This window comes from Schistocerca gregaria, chromosome 4, assembly GCF_023897955.1.
Source record: "Schistocerca gregaria isolate iqSchGreg1 chromosome 4, iqSchGreg1.2, whole genome shotgun sequence".
NCBI classification, from domain to species: Eukaryota; Metazoa; Arthropoda; class Insecta; order Orthoptera; family Acrididae; genus Schistocerca; species Schistocerca gregaria.
In genome coordinates, this window is record NC_064923.1 from 400,754,695 (window position 1) to 400,779,561 (window position 24,867).

The following is a 24,867-nucleotide window of genomic DNA, read 5'->3' on the forward strand; positions in this document are numbered from 1 at the left end:
TTACAAAACTTTAAAGACATCACTAAACAACACTGATGAACTGACGAAGTCAAACTGCATCTGGCAGACAATATTTGAGATTTGAAGGCTTTTCTACAGCACCAATTTTTGAATTACACAGCACAACGTGTTATAAGGACATTAAAACAGGTTAACTGCATGGTGAACACCATTCAACATTTATTCAAATGATCAGGAAGATTATATTAAGTATAAATTATGCCCAAAATATGTATTTAAAATTTGTTTATCATCCAAATGATTTTCATGAAAATTCACAATGTCTTTTCCACATTCTTATATTCAAAAATGAGCATGTTAGTATTAAACAAAAGTTTTGGTGCAGGTAGCAACACCAACTTAAAAAATATTTTAACATTACTGAAAACAGCTGCTTTCAATGGAAAATTTCTATTCAGTGGTCTGAGGTACAGTTACATGTATGAGCATTTAAATGATCAGCTCATTATTACAAAGGAAATGAGGAAAATACATCATAATCAAGAACTTGCAGCACATGGCAGTTTTTTGCCAAAACTTTGGTAAGGTGTAGCATTAAGCATACTATTTTCTGCATGCAACTTTGTACAGTTTACAGGGGTAACTTATGTTGGAATGGCTTGCTGATATGTGACCATGTTGAAGTAAAAAAAAAAAAAAAAAAAATTAAAACTATATAAATATTAACACCATTGTATAAAATACACATATTTACACTATTTTGGTAAAAAAATATGTTATATGTTGCTTAACTTGCCTTCTGATTTTTTTTAGTACATGATGGAAATATAAATAAACAAGACTAATTATTTCACAACTACACAAAATAAGGAACACAGGCATACACAACACACTGAGGATAGAGCTCCTGTTAAATCCAATACTAGCTGTCATTAACTTCATACATCTGTTCACACTTCTCTAGCAGCCTCAGCACAGGATTAATATTATACGGGAACAGGGCTTTGGACACAAGCCTGTCAATCGCAAGGCGTAATCTTATTAGAACAGACATCGTGTCATCCAGTTCTCTACCACAACAAGCAACAAAGTCCTCCCAATTTCGACGTATGAACTTCAACAAGCGTAACAGGTACAGCAAAAAGCAAGTCTCATTTGAGACAAGGAGATCCAGTAGCACATCTGGATCATGAGAAACAGCTCTAAGAAACTGTACAAAAGTTGTTCCTGGACTCAATGTACGTCCTAAGTCAACCTGAGTACTGCTTCGGTAAAATAAACCTACAGCTACATCCAAACAACATACCATTCCTTCAATTAAGGCATCATCCTGGTCTGTAAACAACTGAACAACCCACTGGGCAAGAGGTGTTTCAGGGTGAAAGGGAAGCAGTGTCTTCACACAGTTGTCCAATTGACGGAGCACTTCTCTAATACTTCGTTCAATGACAGCCATGTCAGCATCCACATCATCTGCCTCTGAACCAAGGGAACTGTCACTCGAGCTATCACATCTTGTTTCCTTCACAGTCACAGCAACACTCTTCAGCACCAGCAAAACCATTTTTTGCAGTAATGGACGATCACCATCACCTGCACCACCACCAAACCTTCCACTACCACCGCGATATGGAAGAGTATCCAACAAATGCCAGTCTTTCACACTTCGCACCACCAAATGAGCCAGTGCACAAGGTTCTTCAGCCAATATATCCTGCAATGCAAGTGTACTGCCATAACAAAGAACTTCATTGAACAACGCTAACAAATGTTTCCAAATGCCAGCAGGAACAGCTGAATTGAGCAGTCCTACAAAGCTGTCCAAGTGGGCATAAAAAGGTTTTGTATCAACTACAGATAGATTTGCTTTAACTGAAATGATTGCTTCCCACAAACCAAGGAATGTTATGATAGATGATTCATGTTCATTAGAATATGATGCTATCAATCCATCAAATTTTCTGACTACTGCTGGCCACTTAGATTCTAGTGCTTTTATGCACAAGCATTTTACTTGGCTAGTGTCCAAGCTTTCTGGATCAGATAAACTTGTCACAACACAACCAGTAGGTGGCCTGTCCTCACTGTTGTCCTCTAATGGATGATTATCAATATCTTTCCATTCTACAACATGTTTAATTACTTCTAAAGAAAAAGAAATTTTTTGTGGCAATGTTGTAATGAGAATATTTTCTGTAAGGCTTTCTAACCAGGAAGGATTAACGTGAGATTTAGACACTATTAAAAAGGCTGACAAAGCTCTGCTAGCAGCGAAGCATACAAAGGGATCTGGGTGCGAAGAAAACTCTATGAGCTGCTCAATCAAACCGTATTCATTTCTAACTAGAACGTCACATATTTCACCAATTCGACTACACAGAGTGCCTTTCGAATTTTGTTTAATAGCAACTTCACATAAAAGCTGCAATATGCTAACAAATAACAGGATTCTATCACGGCTCCATTCCGACAGCACTGGTATGCGGTAATCTCCTTGTTCTTCAGACACAAGTTTCACGCCTTGAAAAGGTTTCCACAGACATGTTTCTGACACAGGGCACAAACACTGATTCAGAATGTGCTGCTGTATCGCAGCCAATTCCTCCTCCACAGTCGTATCACCGTCACTCTGCAAATTTATGTCAGTTATTTCATCGACTCTTTGCTTTTTCTTCACAGGCTCACCCATTGTTGGTACCGAAGGTACTAAAGATGTCCTTTTAAGGACCATGAAATTCACTTTAAATTCCTGTAGTGTGGCAAATCTATGGTGATGTATATCCTCAAGACAAATATATTGTTGCATGAAGTAATCCTCTGGGTTTTTGATGTCATTTCTGTAACCAAAGTTCAACCAACTGTGGATGGTTCTGTTCTAGCGCAGGAACCTCAGAAATCTGCAAAACAAGGAAGTGTAATTAATGCTCTAGATGTTCAGGAGACGTCATCGACTACTAGAGATTAAACAACAACAAGATATTACTTTCGAAACAGTTGCAGACAATGACTACTCACCGAATCTGCCAATCTCATCCCAGGCATAGCGAATTGAAGCAAACTCGTCAGGCGCGTAAACAGATTTTGAAATCTTCTCCATGTAAGTCGATTTAATGACATAGATGCTGTCAAATTGTCGTACAGCAGACACGTACCTATACAATAACGACACATTTCTTACTTTCTTGACGAAGTTGTCCACCACAAATTCACAGACCATATCACAAATCCACAACAACCCACCATCATGAACAATATGACGCTGTCATCTACCTACATTTAATGTTCATATTTATTCACGCCTACGCATACAACGTTAGCGAAAGTTCACTATGTAAATAAAAACATCAACATTACAAAAAAATGGGTCAGGCACCGACACTGATATTTCTCACACGAATATCAACGACCAGCACATATTTTACTTTGATTTAAGAGTAAATATATAGGTATCCGGGTTGAAAGGTGTTCAGTGTTGCCAAATTGGACGTCTGTGTAATTACAGTTTTGGTTACTGTTTACAGGATCAATATTCGTCGAGGCTAAGGAATAGTCTGCAAGAAAATAATGAGTATTTTGCAGTTAATACGAACGGTTTGTATAATAAAAGTACAAACAGAATATTAATGTTAAAAACTGTTCTTGAAAGTACATCAGAATTTTCAAGTTTTAACAAATGCCACTAGCTTTGTCTCATGCAGCACAACTCCTTTGCGAATAATTCGTCAAGTATTTATCAAATTTAATTTGGAAGTAACAGACAACTTGGCAATATTGTTTACATTTCTGACTGCACACTCCCACAATTCCTTTGATGGCTAGGTGTGGCAGCCATATTTTGGAGTCGAAGTAGGGGGTCATGGGGATAACTGAATGACGAAAATGAAGCGACCCCATTAACAAGATAAAAAACTTCGTGTAATCGGTATGACGATTTTAAATAAAATTTGTAAGCATGGATTCAACTTTTAACTATTAACAAAACCATAACAAAAAGAACTGGCTACTTAGCTTGGCCTTTAAATAGAGCGATGATATAGGTTAGCTTCATAGCTTTCAGTATGGGAAATAGGGAGTGAAGCTGAATGAAAAAGAATTCTCGCAATTTGAAAAGTTTATACCTTTGTCTTGCATCCAGCAAACATCCTTTCGCAGTAGCAGAACATGTGATTTGTTGTGTGGTGCGTTCTTGTCTCATGTATATACTAGCTGTCAAAAAGACATCATAACAGTAGCACATAGTGTGTGGAATAGCGAAAATGTTCTAGGTTCTGTTAATATTTGTGCTGTTTCTGCATATCAAACAAGCACAGGTCGTAAATAAAGTGAACAGTGAACCAGTTTACAATAATATCCTGGGAAAGTTGCAGTCTTTTTTTATCAGCTACACAAACAATTAATAATTGTCAGATTCGGATAAACTACAGGAACTGGCAGGTTTGGGAGAATGAATGAAATGTTCATCATTTATTACCGAGTAGGAGTATGGAAACTATGTTATTTCAGTTTCTCAATTAATTTGGATGTTTTCCACTTTAGAGCTAACATTAACTGGAATTCCGATTGCTCTGGTGAACGTCTTTGCTAATTAGTTAAACATGCCAGTTGTACATCATCTACAAAATCATTGTGTTGTAACAGCATGGTATGTGTGTGTGTGTGTGTGTGTGTGTGTGTGTGTTTTGCTTTTTAACAAACTTGATGTGTTACAGACATTTGCACATGATTCCATGCTCAGCAGATTGTCATAATGTTGGTATGTTAATATTAGATTTATTTGATCTGTGGTGACATCACACAAGTACAGTGTTATATGTACTGACATTCCTTATGAAACTGAGCAGGAATAGTTCCCATGATCCTAAGAATGAATGAAATTAAAAACGAAAAAAGGAAAAAAAATGCTGCTACAATGTGTCTTTTTAAACCGGAAAAGCTTAAGTTAACTTCGTATCTATGCATCTTTCTATGAGTTATATGTTTATTTTTATATTCACTGCACTTTTTAGCTCAAAACAATGTGAGTTTGGGTGCAGTGCTTTGATGCAAAACTTAAACGAAAGGAAAAGAGAGAAATCTATCTGTTCATGTTGAAATTCATTTCGATATAACAAAGTATTTTACATCAAAGTGAACCCACATATCTGATGTTGTTTTACTATTTTTTTAAAGTTTCACATCATCCTTTGTTGCAAAACACACAGACCAGCCTACAAAAGTGTCAAGCTTGAGTTCTTAATTTCGAAACAGGATGAAAATTCCCTACCCAATGCATCAAGTTTAGTGATGAGTAAACATTTGGGTATTCACCAGTTACGTATTTGTTTGTTTATTTTCTTCATTTCAGCCAAAATAATGGTCTCCAGCTCAACACTTGAGGTGACGGGCATTTTGTATATTAAATTAATTCTTCTTTCTTCGTTGGCATTCATAACTGTCCTTCCATGAAAGTATTTGGCAGTAGTCTGAAAGAGTAGTTATAGACACAATCTAAATTTTGGCCTTTATGTTTACAATCTATCTATGAAATGTAAAATAGTCTCCTCAAAACTCGAAAGCGATAGTTGCTAGTGAAGTATGACATTTATTTCGTTTCTAAATTTCAGTTTTGTGACAGCTTCAATAATATTCTACATAACTGGTATAGAAATTGTCAGCCTACAAACAAACTGTCTCTCTTTTTGTTCAAAGTTGTCATCATCCTTAAGAATTTCGTTAGTCTGCTGATAGTGTAAAGAGTTGCTGTCTTCCTGGCAATGAGAGTTTGTGGCAAAAGTCTTGTCCCCTCCCCCCCTTTTTTTTCCCCTCTCACTGTGTATGTGTGTGATTTTTATATCCTGAATTTATATCACTCTTCACATATATTCTGCCTTTTATTGTATTTTACATCTGTTTATTTCCAAGGCTTATGTGCTAGACAGTTTTTGGAATGTAGTTCATGTATAATCATTTAACACTGTACTGTTTTTAACTATGCATTCACTCATCTCGTAGAGGGAATGTATTAAAGCTATGTACGTAATTATTTAATTTCCCTTTTTACTCTTTACGGGAAGAGTGATTCATAAATAATTTCTTTCTGTTGAATGTGTCCTGTATAATGCATTTCCCAGGGGGTGGGGGGTTTGTCACTAAGATTGAAAAGGGAGGGTGGCTTGCTCATTCCTGGGATAAGAGGGACTCACCTGTCGTGAAGATGAAAGCGGCCAAAGGAACTAATAATTTTGAAATCTAGGATAATGTATTGTTCTTTTATGTAGATTTCATATTTAGATTTGTTTGCCTTGCCTGTTCACAATCAAACTGTCACCTTCCAACTTAACCTGGATGTCATGCTATGCTACAGATCAATCTGTGTTCCTACATAAGAAAAGAAAAATATATCAAGTGTTCTGTTTGCACCCTTATAATAGGTAGGTTCACTTGGCCCCAAAGAAAAACAGTGAACATTGTGGGTCTGGTAAATGATGTATTCCTCTCCCTGCCCTTGTCAGACATATATGTAGTAGTTCCATATTTATTCCTGGAATATTTTTATTGTGCACATATCCTGTCATCTGTAATTCCATCTTCCATGATTTGTTAGTGGATCAGATTATTTGTGTAGTACCTATCAGCTGTTCTATATGGGTATTAATCATTATAATTATTTTGCATTAATTCTTTGACTGGCAACTAACAATTTACATATGCAACCTATCAAACTAATTGTAATTTTTCATATTGGCTGTGGAAGTGTGCCAATATTTTTTCCAGAATTGTAGTTGCAGCATTGTTTAATTGATTATTAATGGTGAATTAAATCTCTTACTTTTCCTCTAACTATACACAAGTTGAACCAAATAACATGATTTTCCTGCTAATAGGTATAGTGTAATGGATAAGTGCCCAGTGTTGATGCAAAGGTCTGACTTTCAATCCCTGGCCAATCCTAGGACTTTTATCTGTCACTTGTCATTTCTTTCACATCTGCCAGTATTTGTTAACGTGGAAAACATTGAAGTGCACTGTGATTTGGCAGTTCACTTTAAACTGTAGGTTTTTCAGTTCAAAGGCAAGGTGAAGGTATGAAGCGCACTGTGGTTGGGCACTCCATGTTAAATTGTAGATTTTTCAGTTCAGAGGCAAGGTGTGACACACTGCTTCTAAAGGGCCAAGCCTGGTAAAGCACTACGGTGTTGAAACCAATCTTTGGGTTGATGGTAACTTTACCTTGTACCTATGCTGTAGGGCCACCTTTGGCAACCTGAACTGTCCTTATCCTCCCACAGAATCATACTTATCATTATGATCGATGGTAAATGGGATTTTATATCATTATTCTGATAGAAAATATTCATTTCTCTCAAAAAGATACAGGTGAAGGTAATGAACCGCCAGTATTCTTTCATTACAGGCTATAATGACTGGAATATATTCACCAATGACTATAAAGGCAGAAGAATCTTCTGACAAGGATGTTTTCATTTTAGAAGATGCAATTTCCTTTACTGAGATTCCAATAGGGCTTCTCTACTGAAGAAGCCATTTATTATTTCACCAAGCATATATTAAAATATTTTAATTTATTTTGTTTATCTTCATTCATCCAAGGGTCATCTCTCAACAGTATAGGATTTATCAAGGTAATACAGTGCAAATCAGTAGGTCAAAATACCCAACACACAGCATACATATAATGTTTTATGAGGATCGGGCAAGTAGTCCGAGAGAGTAGGACAGGTGGCTGTTTCTGGAACCATCCTGGCATTTGCCTAAATGATCCAGGAAAACTCTGATAAACAGAAATCAATGGAAATATTTCCATGTACTGAATAGCATAAAAGTAGTCTGATCATACCGTATTACTATTACTTACTTTAGTTTGTTTATCATCCGGATTTTACATTCCTTGCAGCATTGAAACCTCTTCTTTGCATTCACTTAGTTTGAACTAAGTTTGTCAGTAGCTGTATCATGAATGTTTTGTATGTGTACTCCAGTCACAGTTTTCATTGATACTGCATTTTCTGTGGGCATATTAAGCCAAGCAATCACTTCTTGACGATAGTCTACTTTTAAGAGGAAATCCCTCTGTCTAATGTCTTCATTTGTACCAGTAATTTAGTTTTTTCTCCACTATTGTATTTAGCCAGCAGGCTTCTTCTGAACACTGAATGCTGTCGCCACATCAAATTCAATTATTTGAGATATCCCAAGATTTACTATTGTTGTCATAAATGCATCAATTAAGTGCACACAAACAGTTTGCCCCCATTGGAAGTCTTTAGTCTGCTATGTTGATAGCTCAGCACAACTGCACTCTAATAACAGATGTACAAATAGCTCAGAACACTTCAACACACTATGCAAGATATAAGTACAAAGAAGCCATCAGTGTGCTATAATTCATAAAACAAGTCCTGGAAGTCAGTGGCTGACACCAGGATGTAAATGTTACTTACTTCAGTGCCAGTAGATGTGGTGAATAGCTATGAAAATTTCCTATGCACTCCTGGCGGAGTGAGGATAAATGTCAATAAAATCGGTTAAGGCAATGAGTACAAAGGTGTCATCTGGCATCTGGAGAGACTTTTCCTCTCACAACAGAGTGCAGACGATACATTTTAACACAGCAGCAGACTTGTTCAATTGTAGATATATTCCTTTTTCATGGGAAATGCTGTACAAGTTAAAATTATGATGATTTCCTTATATGAGCCTCATTCTCATATAGGCTATCGCTGTGTGGGACAAGTCATCAAACTCATTGTTGATTTAGGCAGGGTTCAATTTGACTTATTTCCTTTAGTTCCTGTTGGATCTTAGGGCAGCAGTAAAGAACTTCCACCTGGTCCTGTTGGCAGCCAAACATTTCACTTCACTTCATGTTTTACCAGCTTTCAGTGCTGCTTCTTCCATCGTTCTTTCCCACGTCTCTTTTGGGCGGCCACGTCTACGTGTTCCGTGTGGATTCCAATCTAGTGCTGCCTTTTCAACAGGTCTTTGTTGTTGCGTATTGTGTGACCAATCCACCTCAATTTTCTTTCTTTTATTTGTTCACGGATTGGTCGCTGGTTTGTCATCTCCCACAATTCGTCATTTGATATAACATCTGATCACGTCACATTTATAATTTGCCGAAGACACTGGTTTATGAAGACTTGCAGCTGGTTTGTAATCAGGTTTCTTATCTTCCATGTTTCGCATCTATACAGGGGGGACTGACTTTACGTTGCTATTGAACAAGTGCAGCTTGGTTCATGTCGAGATGTTCGTATTATGTCAGACAGGGTACAGTTGTACAAAGGCTCCATTTGCCTTCCGAATCCGACTCTTTACATTCACCTGTTAGCTTCACTTGTTTTTCAGATCGCATTCTCATTTCCTTAGTTTTCTGAACATTTATTTTAAGTCCTGCAATTTCTGCTTCCTCTTTCAGTCTTTCCAACTTTTCTTCCTTGTCACACAATCTTTGCGAGGTCAGCCAGATATTGTCAGAAAAGTCAATGTCTTCAAGCCTGTCTTGCATTCCCTCCTGAATACCTCTTCTCCTATCACCAACAACAACTGTTTTCATTACGCTGTCCAGTACCAACAACAAGAAGGAGGTAGGTGACAGAATACATCCCTGCCTCACCTCAGCATTTGTTTGGATGGATTCATTACGTTTCCCATTGTGTAGCACCCTACATTCATATCCATCACACATGGCTTTAATAATATTTATTATCTTTAACAGTATTCCATATTCTTCCATGGTATGCCACATAACTATCCTATTAAGAGTGTCAAATGCCTTTTCAAAATCAATAAATGTAAGGTAGTGTGTGTTCTGCCATTCTGCACTCTGCTCAAGTATTACATGCTCTCTAAACCCAACTTGCTCTTTTCTCAGTCGTGCCTTGACTGAGTCCTTGATACGATTTAGAATCAATCTACAGAGTACTTTACTTAGTACAGATAGGAGGCTGATGCCTCACCAGTTATTGCACTTGGTATTATCCCCTTTCTTTGGCAACTTAATAACCAGCCCTTTTTTTTCCAATCCTTTGGTATTTTCTCTTCTGACCATATCTTCTCAAACAATGGATGCATTAAATTTACTATACTGTCAATGTCTGCTTTTAGCACCTCAGGTGCAATGTTATCCATTCCTGGAGCCTTCCTGTTCTTTGTCTGTTTGAGAGCTATTTTAATTTCAGTCTTGGTGCGTTTACATTGATTGTCACTGGCATCTGGAAAATTCCATTGCCTCTTCTTCTCTTCAGGTTGCTCTCTGTTTAAGACTTCAGAGAAATGTTCTCTCCATCTTCTAAGTTGGTCTTCTTCTGTTGTCAACAGTCGACCCTCCTTGCTTTTCACAGGTCTGTTCTTGTTGAAACCTTTTTTAGACAACAGTGTAGTGCTGCGGTACAGTTCTTTTGCATCTCCCCTTGCTGCAGCAGCTGTCTCTGCTCTCAGAGCTTGCTCTGCCATCCACTTTCTCTTATCATTCCTCACACTCCTCTTTATTTGAGAGTCAGTAGCTGCACACTCAGCTTACATTCGAGTTTCCTGTTGCCTTGTTTTACTCATATTTAATTTTGCTTTAATCTCCTATCCACAGCTGATCAAATTTCATGTACACTCAGACATCCAATCTTTCTTCAAATGGTTTTTAAAGCCAATGACCTGTTTGCACACATTGCAATAGACGTCCTTAATCTGAGTCCATGTATCATCAACACTATATTCATCATTTTCCTGTGTTTTTTGGAGTGCCTTGTAGCGGTTCCGTAGCTCAGTACAGACAGCTTCGTGTTTTGCTGTTGTTCTAAGTTTTCCCACCTCATATTTTTTTTGTTCCGTTGTTCAAACTTCCTTTTTGTACCCATGATTTTAGTCTAAAATTTGCAACAATAAGGTGATAATCATTGCCACATCAGCCCCGCATTTATTTGCCACGTTCATCAGTGACCTAAATTTTTTTCTTAGCGCTATATGATCAATTTGGTTTTCTGTTCTATGATCAGGGGACACCCATGTAACCTTATGGCAATTCTTGTGTGGGAATAATGTACCTCCAGTCATCAAATTGTGACTGGCATAGAAATTTGAAAAATATCCCCATTTTCATTCATTTCTCCGATACTGTGGAATTCCTTTACGTGCTCTAGGCTTTCATTGTTCTTTCTGACTTTTGCATTTAGGTCTCTCATAATAATCAATATGTCTCTCTTACTGGTACTTTTAATGGTGACAGTTAAGGAGAGATAAAACCCCTTTTTTTCTGTTCAGTATCTGAGGTTTTTGTAGAAGGACTGTGACATTTTGAACGTTTGTCTTAAAATGTGCTGTCAGTAGTCTTTCTGAAACCAGTTTCCATTCCGTAAGGCTCTTTTTCACTCCTTTGGTTAACAAAAGTCCAACTCCATTTCTGAGTTCTGCATCTTCTGCAGCAGGTCCAGAGTATAAAAAAGTGTATCCACCTTGTGTTTGAATTTATCCAAATTCTAACCATCTCACCTCACTAAGTCTGAGACCATCCAACCTGTAACTTGTCACTCCTTTGTAACCTGTTTCAATCTGCTGGCTTCTCTCAATGTTCTAATATTCCAGAAACCTATTTTTGTTGTCCTTTTCATGCCACAGGTCCTCATATTTGAGTCCGTCCGGCTGTTCTTTTCTGCTGTTTTTTTTTAATCATTTGTTTTTGGGAGTGCCGATGATTGGCCCACAGCTCCCTAGTCTGGTGGTGGGGCTGCCACCTAAGAGCCTCCAGACTTGCCCAATTTTCATTTAAGGGTTTACTCCCTTAGGGCGGCTGGCTTCCATATGCCTAAGAGCCCCCCCCCCCCCCCCCCCTACCCTTTATTAAGATTTGAGATTGCAGGAAATGGACAGGGTAAGGATGGCTTGGGATAGGTGAAAAGGACCAGTGGGCCATTGTAGGATACACTTCGTCTGGCTCCTCCCCCTTGGCCAATCCAGCATGGGTGACCCTGATGGTAGCTAAGCTACCGCCAGCATAGCCCTCAGGATCTAGAGCATGCAAACCTCCTCACCCGCACGGACAGTGCTGCTGTAAGGTGGTGTCCCCTGAGGAGGAAACTCATTGCTAGCATAAAAGATTTTCGTCATAGTCTAACTTTCTTTTAAAATTGTGTTCTCTAGAAGTTGTACTCTGTGCTCCCTTTGCTACTGTGATAGTTCGGCAGTTAACTCACATGCTGCATGTTTATATATCTGTTACTTTTGTTTACTTTCTATAGACAGATAAGTATGTATAATTTTAACATAATGGCTAATAGCACTCGTATTGAAGTGTTTGTGGGAAAAATTATGCTATTTCTTTGCTAACATTTTTGTCTTCAGTCGTCTGAACTTCAGCTACAGAATTCCTAGCTGCTGCTGTAATTCTTTGCTTACAAGAATCCTTCTAAAACTCAACCTCCAACTAGTTTTAAAATCTCTGTCCCTTGCCTTGCTCTTTCTGGCAATATAAATGTGAGCATAAGCACTTAGAAGATAAATTTTTATGTGTTGGTATTCTTCTTATTCTTTTGCTACAGCCACTTAGGGTTGCTGTCCAGCAGGAGAATAGGTGCAGATACCGCATGCCTTTTTTCTTGGAGAAGATGGCAGAGCTGCCGTGCTCGTAACTGAAGATTGTACACTCGAGACTGAGAGTTGTCGCTTTGCAGACTTCGTGGACAGCCCAGGCATGATGGCAAACAGTGGAGTGGATACGAATGAACATGACTGGAGAAGAGAGAAACAGATTAACAATAGGACACCATGGAAGGAATGATGGTGTAAAGCCAGGGAAGGTGCAGCAGCAAGGAATGAACACAGCAGGCTGGCTGAACGTTGGAGGCGGATGATCCTTGGAGCTCTGGAGGCAGATGATCCTGGAGGCTCTTTTGACCCTGGATGTGGATGACACTGGAAACCAATGAACCCTTTCATGGACGAAGGCCGGCAGCAGTCAGTGCAGCAGAACTGAGTTAGAGTGCTGCGGCCAACTGGTGTCCATAATAGTGCCACCCTTGACAATAGGGCCCGCCATGGCTGCAGTGTGCAGATGCAAAAGGAAGGTGTGGCAGAGGGCAGTGGCAGCTGGATGGTGGACAGGACTCAGTGCTGCTGGGACATACTGCAACCCTCTCTCTCAGAAGTCCGAAAATGTTAAGAGTATCACTTGTGAAGTTCATGCAAAAAAAAGGCTTGCTGCAATAGAAACAGTGTTACGTCGACGGCAGAAAAGTATGAGAGAATGAACCAGAGACAATCAGATAGCTTGGTGACACTACAGCCAGATGGGTAAAATTTGGCAGGTGTAATCGGTAGGTGAAATCTTCACTTTGCACAACCTAGGCAAAAAATGTAGCAGGTCGTCGTAAACCCTTGTATGACAGAAATTGTTGCCAATCTGTTATGGTGGATGATACTGTGAAAATCAGTGCTGGAAGCAGCAAAAAGTGTGCGATTTCACCTCCAATTTCTATATCTGAAGCAGCTCAAGAAGATGGCCTACCATGGGTCAATATACGAATGCAACAGGAAGGAGGATTGGGCAGCCAGAGGAACGCAGTGGCCAGATGGCAGACGAGAGACTGAAAATGTCATGATTGCCACTTCTTCAGGTATTGGGATGAGAATGGGGGGGGGGGGGGGAGAAAGATTGATTTCCCTCAGTGCCTACAGTGAAATTGACAGACCAAAGTGGAAACTGTCACCAGTGATAGAAAGAGGCTTTGCAGAGAAGAGTTTTGTCATCGCCACCAATCTGTTATGGCGTACAAGGCATGGAGTGATGGTCAAAACTTGTCCTCATCGCCAATTTGTTATGTACTGAGTTATGGTACATAACAATAAAACTGCATCCAAGTGCACTGGAAATGATACTTGTGTATTCATGTACAGTTACAGGAAGAAATAACGCTACTGGTTTATGTTCAGATGTGATGTGAATCACTGGTAGATAGAGCACATCAAATAACTCCATAGTAAGGCTCATCACGAAGCCCTGGCCCAGTGAGGCATAGCACAAGGCCTAAGTCTGGATGTTTGTGTCCTCTTGAATAAGGTTCTTCCCTGATTCCTGATGGGCAAAGCCATTTGGTAGTATACTCCGTATGATGAATTGTGGAGCGGTCTGCGCAGTTGCCTGGAATAATTGCGAACAATAACTGAGTCTGGAGTCTGTGCAACGGCAGGAGTACAGCTGAGGCAGAGGTATACAGTATGGATATTTATGGCAAGTGGTTTGCAGAAAGTAGTAGTCCTCCACTGGCTGTACCTCATGTTGTCAATTCGAATGCTGCCTGTCAATGAGTGTAGTGCTTGCAGTGGTGATGTCCAGAGTCCTCATTCATAACAAGCCACATTGTTATTGTTGTTGCTGTGTTAGCTCGCTACCCGGAAACTGTTGTGGTTGTAGCTGGCCTGCAGGCTCCTTTGCAGGATGTGGATGATGCCTGAGGCTCGGTGAACTGCAGGACATGGATGTGTCTGCTGTTGCTGCCGGGTCAGAGAGTAAGTGCAGATACTGCAGAATAGTTTATTACAGTGAGCCCAACTTTACTTCTAGTTGTTAATCTCACAGCCCTTTTCTACAGTTTAAAAATCATGCACATATCTTGTGCCTTTGATCCCCAGAAAAGAATCCCATTGGTAAGAATTGAGGATTCGCAGGAACAGTGTGTCACCACATGACATTTGTTGTTACAAACTACTGATAGAACCCTAAGACCATAACATCTGACATTCTTTATGCCAATTTCTTTGTGCGTTATTTCACGTTAACTGGCAATCAATATTCAGCCCTAAGAACTTCCGATTATTACACCATCAATAGATTTACCATCTATGATTAATGTGACAGTTATTTTCCTTCTTCAAGCTGAAGTGCATACTGTTTGTTTCCTTTATATTCACTGTTAATTTAGTACCACGTCGCCCAGTTGCTGCTTTCATTGCTCTAATAGGAATCCTAGTGTTTTAACAATGACTGTTGCATCCTGTTTTCCAGATAAGACTGGAAGCATTTTTTTGCTATTTCTCTTGTACATAGTGTGTCTAACTTGTTTAGTAGCATTTTATGGTCAACAGTATCAAAAGTCTTGGACAAATCAAAGAATCAAATACACTGGAGCATGATCTTGTTATAAGAAACCAAATATCAGATGCACTTCACACCTTAGCAATTAACTGACTTCAGTGAAAGTTTCTTGCATTACTAGGATTTGATTTGGCTATCCCATGGTTGGGTGAGATAAAGGCATGCACTTATCATTCTGCATACTCCTTAGTTTAGTTACTGAATTGTAAAGAAAACTGGATAAGGTATTACAATGGTTTAGAGACTGAAGACAAATTTGCAAGGAGAACTGTCTGTTGATACACAGTCAACATGGTTTTAGAAAACATTGTTCTTGTAAAACACAACTAGCCCTTTACTCATTTGAGTTGTTGAGCGCTATTGACAAGGGATTTCAAATTGATTTTCTATTTCTAGATTTCCACATGCCTTTTGACACTGTTCCTCACAAGTGGCTTGTAGTCAGATTACATGCTTACGGAATATTGTCTCAGTTATGTGACAGGATTCGTGGTTTCCTGTCAGAGAGATCACAGTTCATAGTAACTGACAGAAGGTCATAGAGTAAAACAGAAGTGATTTGTAGTGTTCCCCAAGGTAGTGAGCAATACTGTAAAAGTTGTTTGGCATAAAAAAAACACAGTAAAGTAACCAGTTGATTTGTATTGAGGCATTGCATAGTAGATAGGCATATAAACCATAACAGGTACATTGTAGCTCAGCTTACACACACAGATTTTAATAATAATACAAAACAGAGATACCATGTTATGGCAAAAATGTAGTACAGCTAGTTTGAGAATGTATTGGGTGGAGCAAATGAAGTGCGTAACAAAGAAAGAGGGAGCAAAAGATGAGGAGTGCTGTGAGAGGGGTAACAAGGTAAGAGACGAAGAAAAGAATGTAGCACCACAGAGAGATGACGATCATGCATGCCAGGCTGGTAGTGTGTTCCCCACAGTGAGATAGGGATTGAGGGGAGGGAGGAATAGGACTAGGACAAAACTGCTCACAATAGTTGCCAAACTGTCACTTCAGATGGTCACATCTGTTAAATGGCTGGGAGTACATGTATTGAATGATTGTAGGAAAGGTTCACGTCAGACTGAGATTCCTTGGAAGAATACTTGGCAAGTGAACTCTTTCCATGAAGGAAATACCTTACAAAACTTTTGTTCAACTGATATTTGAGTATAGTTCCTCAGTGTGTGATGCAAATCAAATAGCATTCGCATTGATAAATGTAAAAGAAAACATCCAAAAAAGAACAGTATCTTTTATCACAAGTTATTTTAGTAATTATAAAAGTGTTACAGGATTGCCCATCAAACTCCACTGACATAATATAAGAAAGACATTGTGCACCGTGGTGTGATTTTCTGTTAAATTCCAAGAACGTGTGTTCCTAGAGGGTTCGCCTAACATATTACAACATCCTAAAGATATATTGCAGTAAGGTCATGAAAACAAAACTCAGAGTATAGATGTAGTTGTAGATGAAGAGACAGGAAGAAAACTGAGAGAAGATTTTGGATGGAAAATTTGTAGATTGTATGGAAAAAACTGGTAGAAGCTGACCTCGGGGAAGATTAGTTTGGATTCTGTAGAAATGTTGGAACATGTGAGGCAAGACTGACCCTATGACTTATCTTAGAAGATAGATTAAGGAAAGGCAAACCTACATTTCTAGCACCTTTAGACAAAGAGAAAGCTTTTGACAATGTTGACTGGAATACTCTCTTTCAAATTCTAAAGGTGGCAGGAGTCAAATACAGGGAGAGAAAGGCTATTTACAAATTGTTCAGTAACCAGTTGGCAGTTATAAAAGTCGAGGGGCATGAAAGGGAAGCAGTGGTTGGGAAGGGAGTGAGACAGGGTTATAGCCTATCCCTGATGTTATTCAATCTGTATATTGAGCAAGCAGTAAAGGAAACAAAAGAAAAATTTGGAGTTGGAATTAAAATCCACGGAGAAGAAATAAAAACGTCGATGTTTGCCGATGACATTGTAATTCTGTCAGAGACAGCAAAGGACTTGTAAGAGCAGCTGAACGGAATGGACAGTGTCTTGAAAGGAGGATAAAAGATGAACATCAACAGAAGCAAAAGGAGGATAATGGAATGCAGTTGAATTAAATTGGGTGACGCTGCGGGAATTAGATTAGGAAATGAGATACTTAAAGCACTAAATGAATTTTGCTATTTGGAGAGCAAAATAACATGATGGTCGAGGTAGAGAGGATATAAGATGTAGACTGGCAATGGCAAGAAAAGCGTTTCTGAAGACGAGAAATTTGTTAACATCGAGTATAGATTTAAGTGTCAGGAAGTCGCTTCTGAAAGTATTTTTATGGAGTGTAGCCATGTATGGAAGTGAAACGTGGACGATAAATAGTTTGGACAAGAAGAGAACAGAAGCTTTCGAAATGGGGTGCTACAGATGAATGTTGAAGATCAGATGGGTAGATCACATAAGTAATGAGGAGGTATTGAGAGAATTGTCCAGAAGAGAAATTTGTGGCACAACTTGAGTAGAAGAAGGAATTGTTTGGTAGGGCATGTTCTGAGGCATCAAGGGATCACCAGTTTAGTTTTAGAGTGCAGCGTGGAGGGTAAAAATCATAGAGGGAGACTAAGAGATGAATACACTAAGCAGATTCAGAAGGATGTTGTTGTTGTTGTTGGGATGATTAAAGGGGACTAAACAGCTAAGGTCATCAGTCCCCCATCAGAAGGATGTAGGCTGCAGTAGGTACTGGGAGATGATGAAGCTTGCACAGTATAGAGTAGCGTGGAGAGCTGCATCAAACGAAGCTCTGGACTGAAGACCACAACAACTACTACAACAACAACAACATAACTATCAGACAGGCTAAACTTAGAGGGCCAGAGTGAAATAGAGGTTAGTAAGAAGTTAGTGGGATGGCGGGGGTAGGATGAGGTATGAACAGGAAATTAGCAGACATTGAGGCCAAAAGAATTGTAGAGCTATCAGAAATTGTAGCAAATCTGTTTAAATTCATCTATTCTATTGTGTAAGCATTCTTTAGTACTCTATACATCTGTTCTCCCGTTTGCAGTAATGCAAATGGATAAGTGAGCAAAGTCATTTGCACAGAGTACATCATGAGAAAATGTCCTACAATAGATATGGAAGATATTTTGTTTTTATTTATTTATTTACGTGTCAAGTTCCGTAGGACCAAACCTCCAAGGTCATGGAACGTGTCAGTACATGAACTTACAACATAAAAGTAATAGCAGATAAAAATAAATGTTCATGAACCTGAAAGAAAATTAGTCCACAAGCTTAAGCAAACGCTATCAGCAATACACTGAGAATCGACTTAATTTTTCAAGGAACTCCTCAACAGAATAGAAGGAGTGACCCATGAGGAAACTCTTCAGTTTCGATTTGAAAGTGCATGGATTACTGCTAAGTTTTTTGAATTCAAGTGGCAGCTTATTGGAAATGGATGCAGCAGTATACTGCACACCTTTTTGCACAAGAGTTAAGGAAGTCCGATCCAAATGGAGGTTTGATTTCTGCCGAGTATTAACCGAGTGAAAGCTGCTTATTGTTGGAAATAAACTAAATTTGGTAACAAGAAACGACAATAAGGAATATACATATTGAGAGGCCAATGTCAAAATACCCAGACTCGTGAACAGAGGTCAACAAGAGGTTCGTGAACTCTCACCAGTTATTGCCTGAACCGCCTGTTTCTGAGCCAAAAATATCCTTCTAGAATGGGAAGAGTTACCCCTAAACATAATACCACATGACATTAGTGAATGAAAATAAGCAAAGTAGACTAATTTACATGTCGAAGTATCACACACTTTCGATACAGTTCGAATAGTGAAAATAGCAGTATTAAGTCTTTGAACAAGATCCTGAACGAGGACTTTCCACGACAGCTTACTATCTATCTGAACACCTAGGAATTTGAACTGTTCCATTTCACTAATCATATGCCAGTTTTGTGAGATTAAAATGTCATGTTTTGTTGAATTGTGATTTAACGTTAGTGTATTTTCTACAAGCCATGAACTGAGGTCATGTGTTGCACTACTTGAAACCGAGTCAATGTTGCACTCAACATCCTTTACTACCAAGCTAGTGTCATCAGCAAACAGAAATATTTTAGAGTTACCCATAATACTAGAGGGCATATCATTTATATAAATAAGGAACAGGAGTGGCCCCAACACTGATCCCTGGGGCACCCCCCCACTTGACAGTACCCCACTTAGATCCCGCATCACAGCCGTTATCAACATTGTGAATAATGACCTTTTGCTTCCTGTTGCTAAAGTAAGAGGTGAACCAATTGTGAGCTACTCCCGTTATTCCGTAATGGTCCAACTTCTGGAGCAATATTGTGAGATCAACACACTCAAATGCCTTTGTTAAATCAAAAAATATGCCGAGCGTTCGAAACGTTTTGTTTATCCCATCCAGTACCTCACAGAGAAAGGAGAGTATAGCATTTTCAGTTGTCAAACGACTTTTAAAGCCTAACTGTACATTTGATAGCAAATCATGTGATATAAAATGATCAATTAACCTTACATACACAGCATTTTCGATAACTTTTGCAAACACTGATGGCATAGAAATAGGACTAAAATTATCTACATTATCCCTTACTCCCTTTTTATAAAACGACTTTAGTACTGAGTACTTTAATCGCTCAGGAAACTGACAATTCCTAAAGGAAACATTACACATATGGCTAAATACAGGGCTAACATGTGCAGCACAGTACTTTAATATTCTACTAGACACTCCATCATAACCATGAGAGTCCTTAGTTTTCAGTGATTTAATTATTGACTCAATCTCCCTCTTGCCTGTATTACATAGGAGTATTTCAGACGTCAATCTCGGAAAGGCATTTGCTAAGAAATTTATATGATTTCCTGTAGAAACTAAATTTTTATTTAATTCACCAACAATGCTCAGAAAATGGTTGTTAAATACTGTACATATACCTGATTTATCAGTAACAGAAATATTATTACTGCGAACTGACTTTATATCATCAACCTTGTACTGCTGACCAAACAGTTCCTTCACAACTGACCATATGGCTTTAATTTTATCCTGTGAATTAGCTATTCTGTTTGCATACCACATACATTTTGCCTTGCTAATAACATTTTTAAGCACCTTACAATACTGTTTGTAACAGGCTGCTGTAGCTTGATTGTGACTACTTCTAACATTTTGATATAATTCCCGCTTTGTTGTACATGATATCCTTATCCCACTAGTCAGCCAACCGGGCTGTCCATTACTGCTAGTACCGCATTTAGAATGTTATAATGGAAAGCAACTCTCAAAGTGCATGAGAAATGTGTTATGGAAAGCATTGTATTTATCATCTATATTATCGGCACTATAAACATCTTGCCACTCTTGTTCCTTGACAAGTTTTGAAAAACTCTCTATTGCTGTTGGATTAACTTTCCTACATAGTTTGTAATTAAATACGACATTGGTTTGAGTACAAAAACCTTTTAGTGTTAAAATTTGTGCATCATGGTCTGAAAGGCCATTCACCCTTTTACTAACAGAATGCCCATCTAGTAATGAAGAATGAATAAAAATATTGTCTATGACTGTGCTACTGTTCCCGGCACCCTAGTTGGAAAAACACAGTTTGCATCAGATCATGTGAATTTAGGAGATCTACCAACATCCTTTTACTTGCGCAATCATGTACAAAATTAATATTGAAGTCACCACATATAACTACTTTCTGGTACTTCCTACAAAGTGAATCAAGAACCCTCTCTAGCTTAAGCAAAAATGCTCTGAAGTCAGAGTTAGGGGCCCTGTTAACAACAGCAATTAGAAGTTTAGTTTCACTAAATTCAACTAATGCTGCACAACTTTCAAATATCTGTTCAGTGCAGTGTCGTGATATGTCTATGGACTCAAATGAAATACTGTTTTTTATGTTCAGAGCCATTCCACCACCCCGCAAGGAACTCCTTGAGAAACAGCCAGCTAATCTGTAGCCTGGTAAAGGAAGCCTCTGAATTATCAAATTATTTAAGTGGTGCTCTGATATACCAATAATTTCAGAGTTAACATCTATTAGCAGTTCTCTAACTTTATCTTTAAGATTGTTGTCATTGGGATCTTCATACCAGGTGGGATATCACAGAGATTAGCATGATGCACTTGCATTGATGGGAGTCAGGGCTCAACTGGCCAACCTATTTTAGACTTTATGTGGTTCCTCCAAACCAGTTAAGATGAATGATGGGATTGTTCCTTTGAAACATTGCCGGTCTCCTTTTTCATTCTTACCCTGTTTTACCTTTTACTCTGCCTGTAATAAGCTTTTTGCCAACAGGGTATTAAATGTGAATCCCCCTTTCTTCAAGATCTTTTTCCTTTTGTTGTTTTGGATATTATATAGAAGCCATGTGTCTTTCTGCTTGCTAGATTAATTTTCCACAATGTTTTTTCTGTCTTTTTCGTGCAAGCTGTAGCACAAATCGTTACTTGCCAGAGCTAGCTCACATCTCTTTTTGAAAGTGTGCCCTCAGCAACTATGATGTCCCAGCCCTTGCAACACTACTTCCATTTCTTTGTTGCACCTCTGTCCTTTTACTGTTCTTTTCCTCCTCATTGGCTGGTACTCTTGGTGCTGATTTTGCTTGGATCTGGTTTGTGATTCTGGACACTTGTTTTCTTTTCGCCCATCACACAACTACTTTTTTTATTCTTAACTTGTTGGGTTTGACTTGCTACACTTTTTCCAGATTTTACAAAAGTGTGGAACAAGCAAGGAAGGTCTTCCAAAGCGGCGTACATTCCACCTTTTGTGTCTTTCTCTCTTTGCACTATTCCTTTCTTGCAAAGCTAGTACACCCAAAACCCAACATACTAACCATTCTGTTGGGGGGGGGGGGGAAGGTCTTCAAGTATTTGCATGGTGGTAGCCCCCTAGCCATGTAGGGATCACACTGTTAGTGCCTGAACTGAAAACTCCTCATGCAAGCCAAGGACTATCTGCCCATCATGGCTGGGGTACGGGGACTCCACCTCCCTTCTTCTGCTTGGGGACTTTAGTGCACACCACCTCCTGTGGGATAGCACTACTTGGTCTGATAGGAGCCTTCCAATTGACCAGCTTCTCAGCCACATTTCTACTGCAGAAGTGACAAATTGAAGACAACGTCTCCTCAGGGTCTTCAACCATATTTAGCTCATCATGGCAAAATAGCATAGTTATTTCTATCCTTAAGTCAGGTAAGAACTCTTAACAGTTACTGGCCAATTGCGTGACCAATGTCCTCAGTAAGCTGCTTGAAAGGATGGCTGTGTGCAGATTATGCTGGGTACTTGAATCGCAGGGCCGTTGTTTCCCTATCAGTGTGATTTCTGGGAGGGATAATCCGTAACAGACCATCTGCTTAGGATGGAAGCAGTACTCTGACAGGCTTTTTCTAAATGAACCTTATCACAGTCTTTTTTTACCTGTTTAACTGCATGGCATCATAACATTTTACTGACCTTCCATGACTGGGACTTTTGAGGCCCTCCTGCTGATTTTGTTCATTAGTTTCTATTGAATTGGTTATTCTGGGTTAGAGTTGGCATTTCACTCAGCTCCCCACAGGCCCAGAGAACAGAATCCCATAGGGTTCTATGTTGAGTGTCACTCTCTTCCTCATGCCATCAATGTGCTAGTGACTTCTGTTTGTCACTGATGACCCCTACGTTGTATGTTGACAATTTTTGCATTTGATACAGCTCCAATTTTGTAGCCTCTGCTGAGTGCCATCTCCAAGATGCCATCTGATGGGCCTCTGTGGAGGGTCTTTTCCAGTTCTCTCCTGCAAAAATCCAGGTTATGCATTGCTGCCATTGTGCCACAGTCCATCCTTATCTAGATCTCTATTTAGGTACCCAGTGCTGGACGTTGTAGCACAGTCCTGTTTCTTGGGCCTTCTTTTTGATAAAAAGCTTACTTGGCTGCCCCATATTTGTCATCTGGAGATTATCTGCATGCAGAAGCATAACAATCTCTGCTTCTTTGTCCACACTTCATGGAGTTGCATATTGTGCTACCCTTTTCAAGATTTACCGGGCTCTGGTTTCATCCCATCTGGACTATGGCTAGGTGGCTCCTTCAGCTTTGAAACTGCTAGACTCAGTCCACCAATGTGTGTGTGTGTGTGTGTGTGTGTGTGTGTGTGTGTGTGTACTGGTGCTGGGTTTTCTTCGCCAAGATCTCAATCTCTCCCATCTATGGACTGTGCTCTCAGTGTTTTCTTGTGCACTTTCCCTTGGATGTTGCCTGGGCCATGTATTAGGACAAGTCTCTTCCAAGGTCCTAAAGTCTTCTTCACCCACATTACCTTTTGGCATCTGTTATGCCTATCTCTTCAAGAGTTCCAGGGAGCTACCATCACACCTACTCCTCTACAACCATGGACTGGACGGGATATGCTTTTACATCTACTCCCAGTATGGGATGCCATTCACTGTTGGGAACATGTAGTGTGTTTATGGCAGAGTTGACGGCTGCTACCAGAGCTCTCTATTTTATTAAATAGGCCTCCCTTGACCATGTTTTAATATGTACAGACTCGATGAGCAGTCTGCAGGCTACTGACCGATGCTATTCTTGCCACCCTTTTGTCTCCACTGTTCATGACCTCCTTGCTGACCTTGGTTGTGCTGCCTGGTCAGTTGTCTTTCTCTGGCTTCCAAGGCATTTGGATATCCCAGTGAGTGAACTGACTGAACTTCTGACTAGGGGAGTGCTTAATCACATAACATTTGCTGTACCTCTGGATTTGCGGGCACACATGATATCTCTGTTCCCGCAGGAATGGAACAACATCAGGTGAGCTACTGGCCCATCTTATAAACTCTGCACAATCAAGGAGACTGCTGTAGCATGCTGCTCTTCCTTCCTCTTCTCCCGGAAGGAATCCACAGCCCAATGTTGTCTCCACATCAGCTATATCAGGTTATCCCATTGTTTTATTTTGTGTGAAGAACCACCCTAACATTGTGGTTGTGAAGCCTTACAGGCAGTAGCTCATACCTTGGTAGAATGGCCCTCCTCGTGCCCCTCCATGCTGAGTATGGACTGCTGGACGTATTGCCTTTAATATTGGCAGATGATTCTCAGCTGATTGACCTGGTTCTGAGTTTTCTTCATGAAAGTGATTTTTGTTGTTAGTTATAAGGTTTTGATCTACCTCCCTGGCAGGGCAGGGTGGATATGGATGGGTCTGCTGTATTCAAAGTCTGGGGGTTCTCCAATCCTTCCTCCGTGACCTTTTACTGTGTTCTAATCTCTTTTGGGTTTGGTTTGACTTCTTTTTGCTTATCCAGTTTTTAATTGTAGGGTGGCACTCTGTTGAATAATGGATGCTCTTGACGGGTGGGACAGATGTGGGTGGGATGTTCCTCATTGTGCAGCTCTGCCAGGGGGACACACACCTCCGGACTTTCCTTCAGCTTGCTTTTTACTATTGGCAATACAGAAGATGACCATATGTTTTTAGCCTTCTTTCCTTTACTGTTTGAATCTCCTGGCTAAAACAGAAAATGTTCTTGGCGGTCATATCTACTTCTGGATGGACATCCTTGGATTGAGGGACTTTATAACTGTTGTTTGGTTCCATATCAGCTATTTAATGGATGCGAATGTTTGCACTGACTGTTTGACACTTGTGTAATCAAACAGCAGTTGGTCATACCAACTATTGATGCGCAGTTTTATCCTGCTCTTATTCCTCCCCATCCTCAACCCCTATTTCAGTGTGGTGCCCCAGTATGCATGACAGTCATCTCTCTCTCTCTCT

At 39.5% G+C, this 24,867-nt stretch overlaps 2 protein-coding genes across 3 annotated transcripts in view; one reads left to right on the plus strand and one right to left on the minus strand.

The window, feature by feature from the left end:
- Nucleotides 1-231: 231 nt before the first annotated feature.
- Nucleotides 232-3,373, minus strand: LOC126365898 (protein lines). The gene is made up of 3 exons (XM_050008620.1): nt 3,202-3,373; nt 2,977-3,113; nt 232-2,858 (listed from the first exon to the last, which is right to left on the minus strand). The coding sequence occupies exon 3, from the start codon at nt 2,765-2,767 to the stop codon at nt 884-886; it is 1,884 nt and encodes a 627-aa protein (XP_049864577.1). The 5' UTR covers nt 2,768-2,858; nt 2,977-3,113; nt 3,202-3,373; the 3' UTR covers nt 232-883.
- A 418-nt stretch (nt 3,374-3,791) lies between these two features.
- Nucleotides 3,792-24,867, plus strand: part of LOC126365897 (serine/threonine-protein kinase Genghis Khan) — a 323,790-nt gene continuing 302,714 nt past the window's right edge. Inside the window, exon 1 of one of the 2 annotated variants that reach the window (XM_050008618.1) lies at nt 3,792-3,883. The gene's annotated coding sequence lies outside the window, so the exon portion shown is untranslated. The other variant, XM_050008619.1, reaches the window with a different exon arrangement.

Bases quoted from the DNA above. Each gene is read 5' to 3' on its own strand.
- LOC126365898 (XM_050008620.1), bottom strand. From the start codon at position 2,767: ATGCAACAATATATTTGTCTTGAGGATATACATCACCATAGATTTGCC.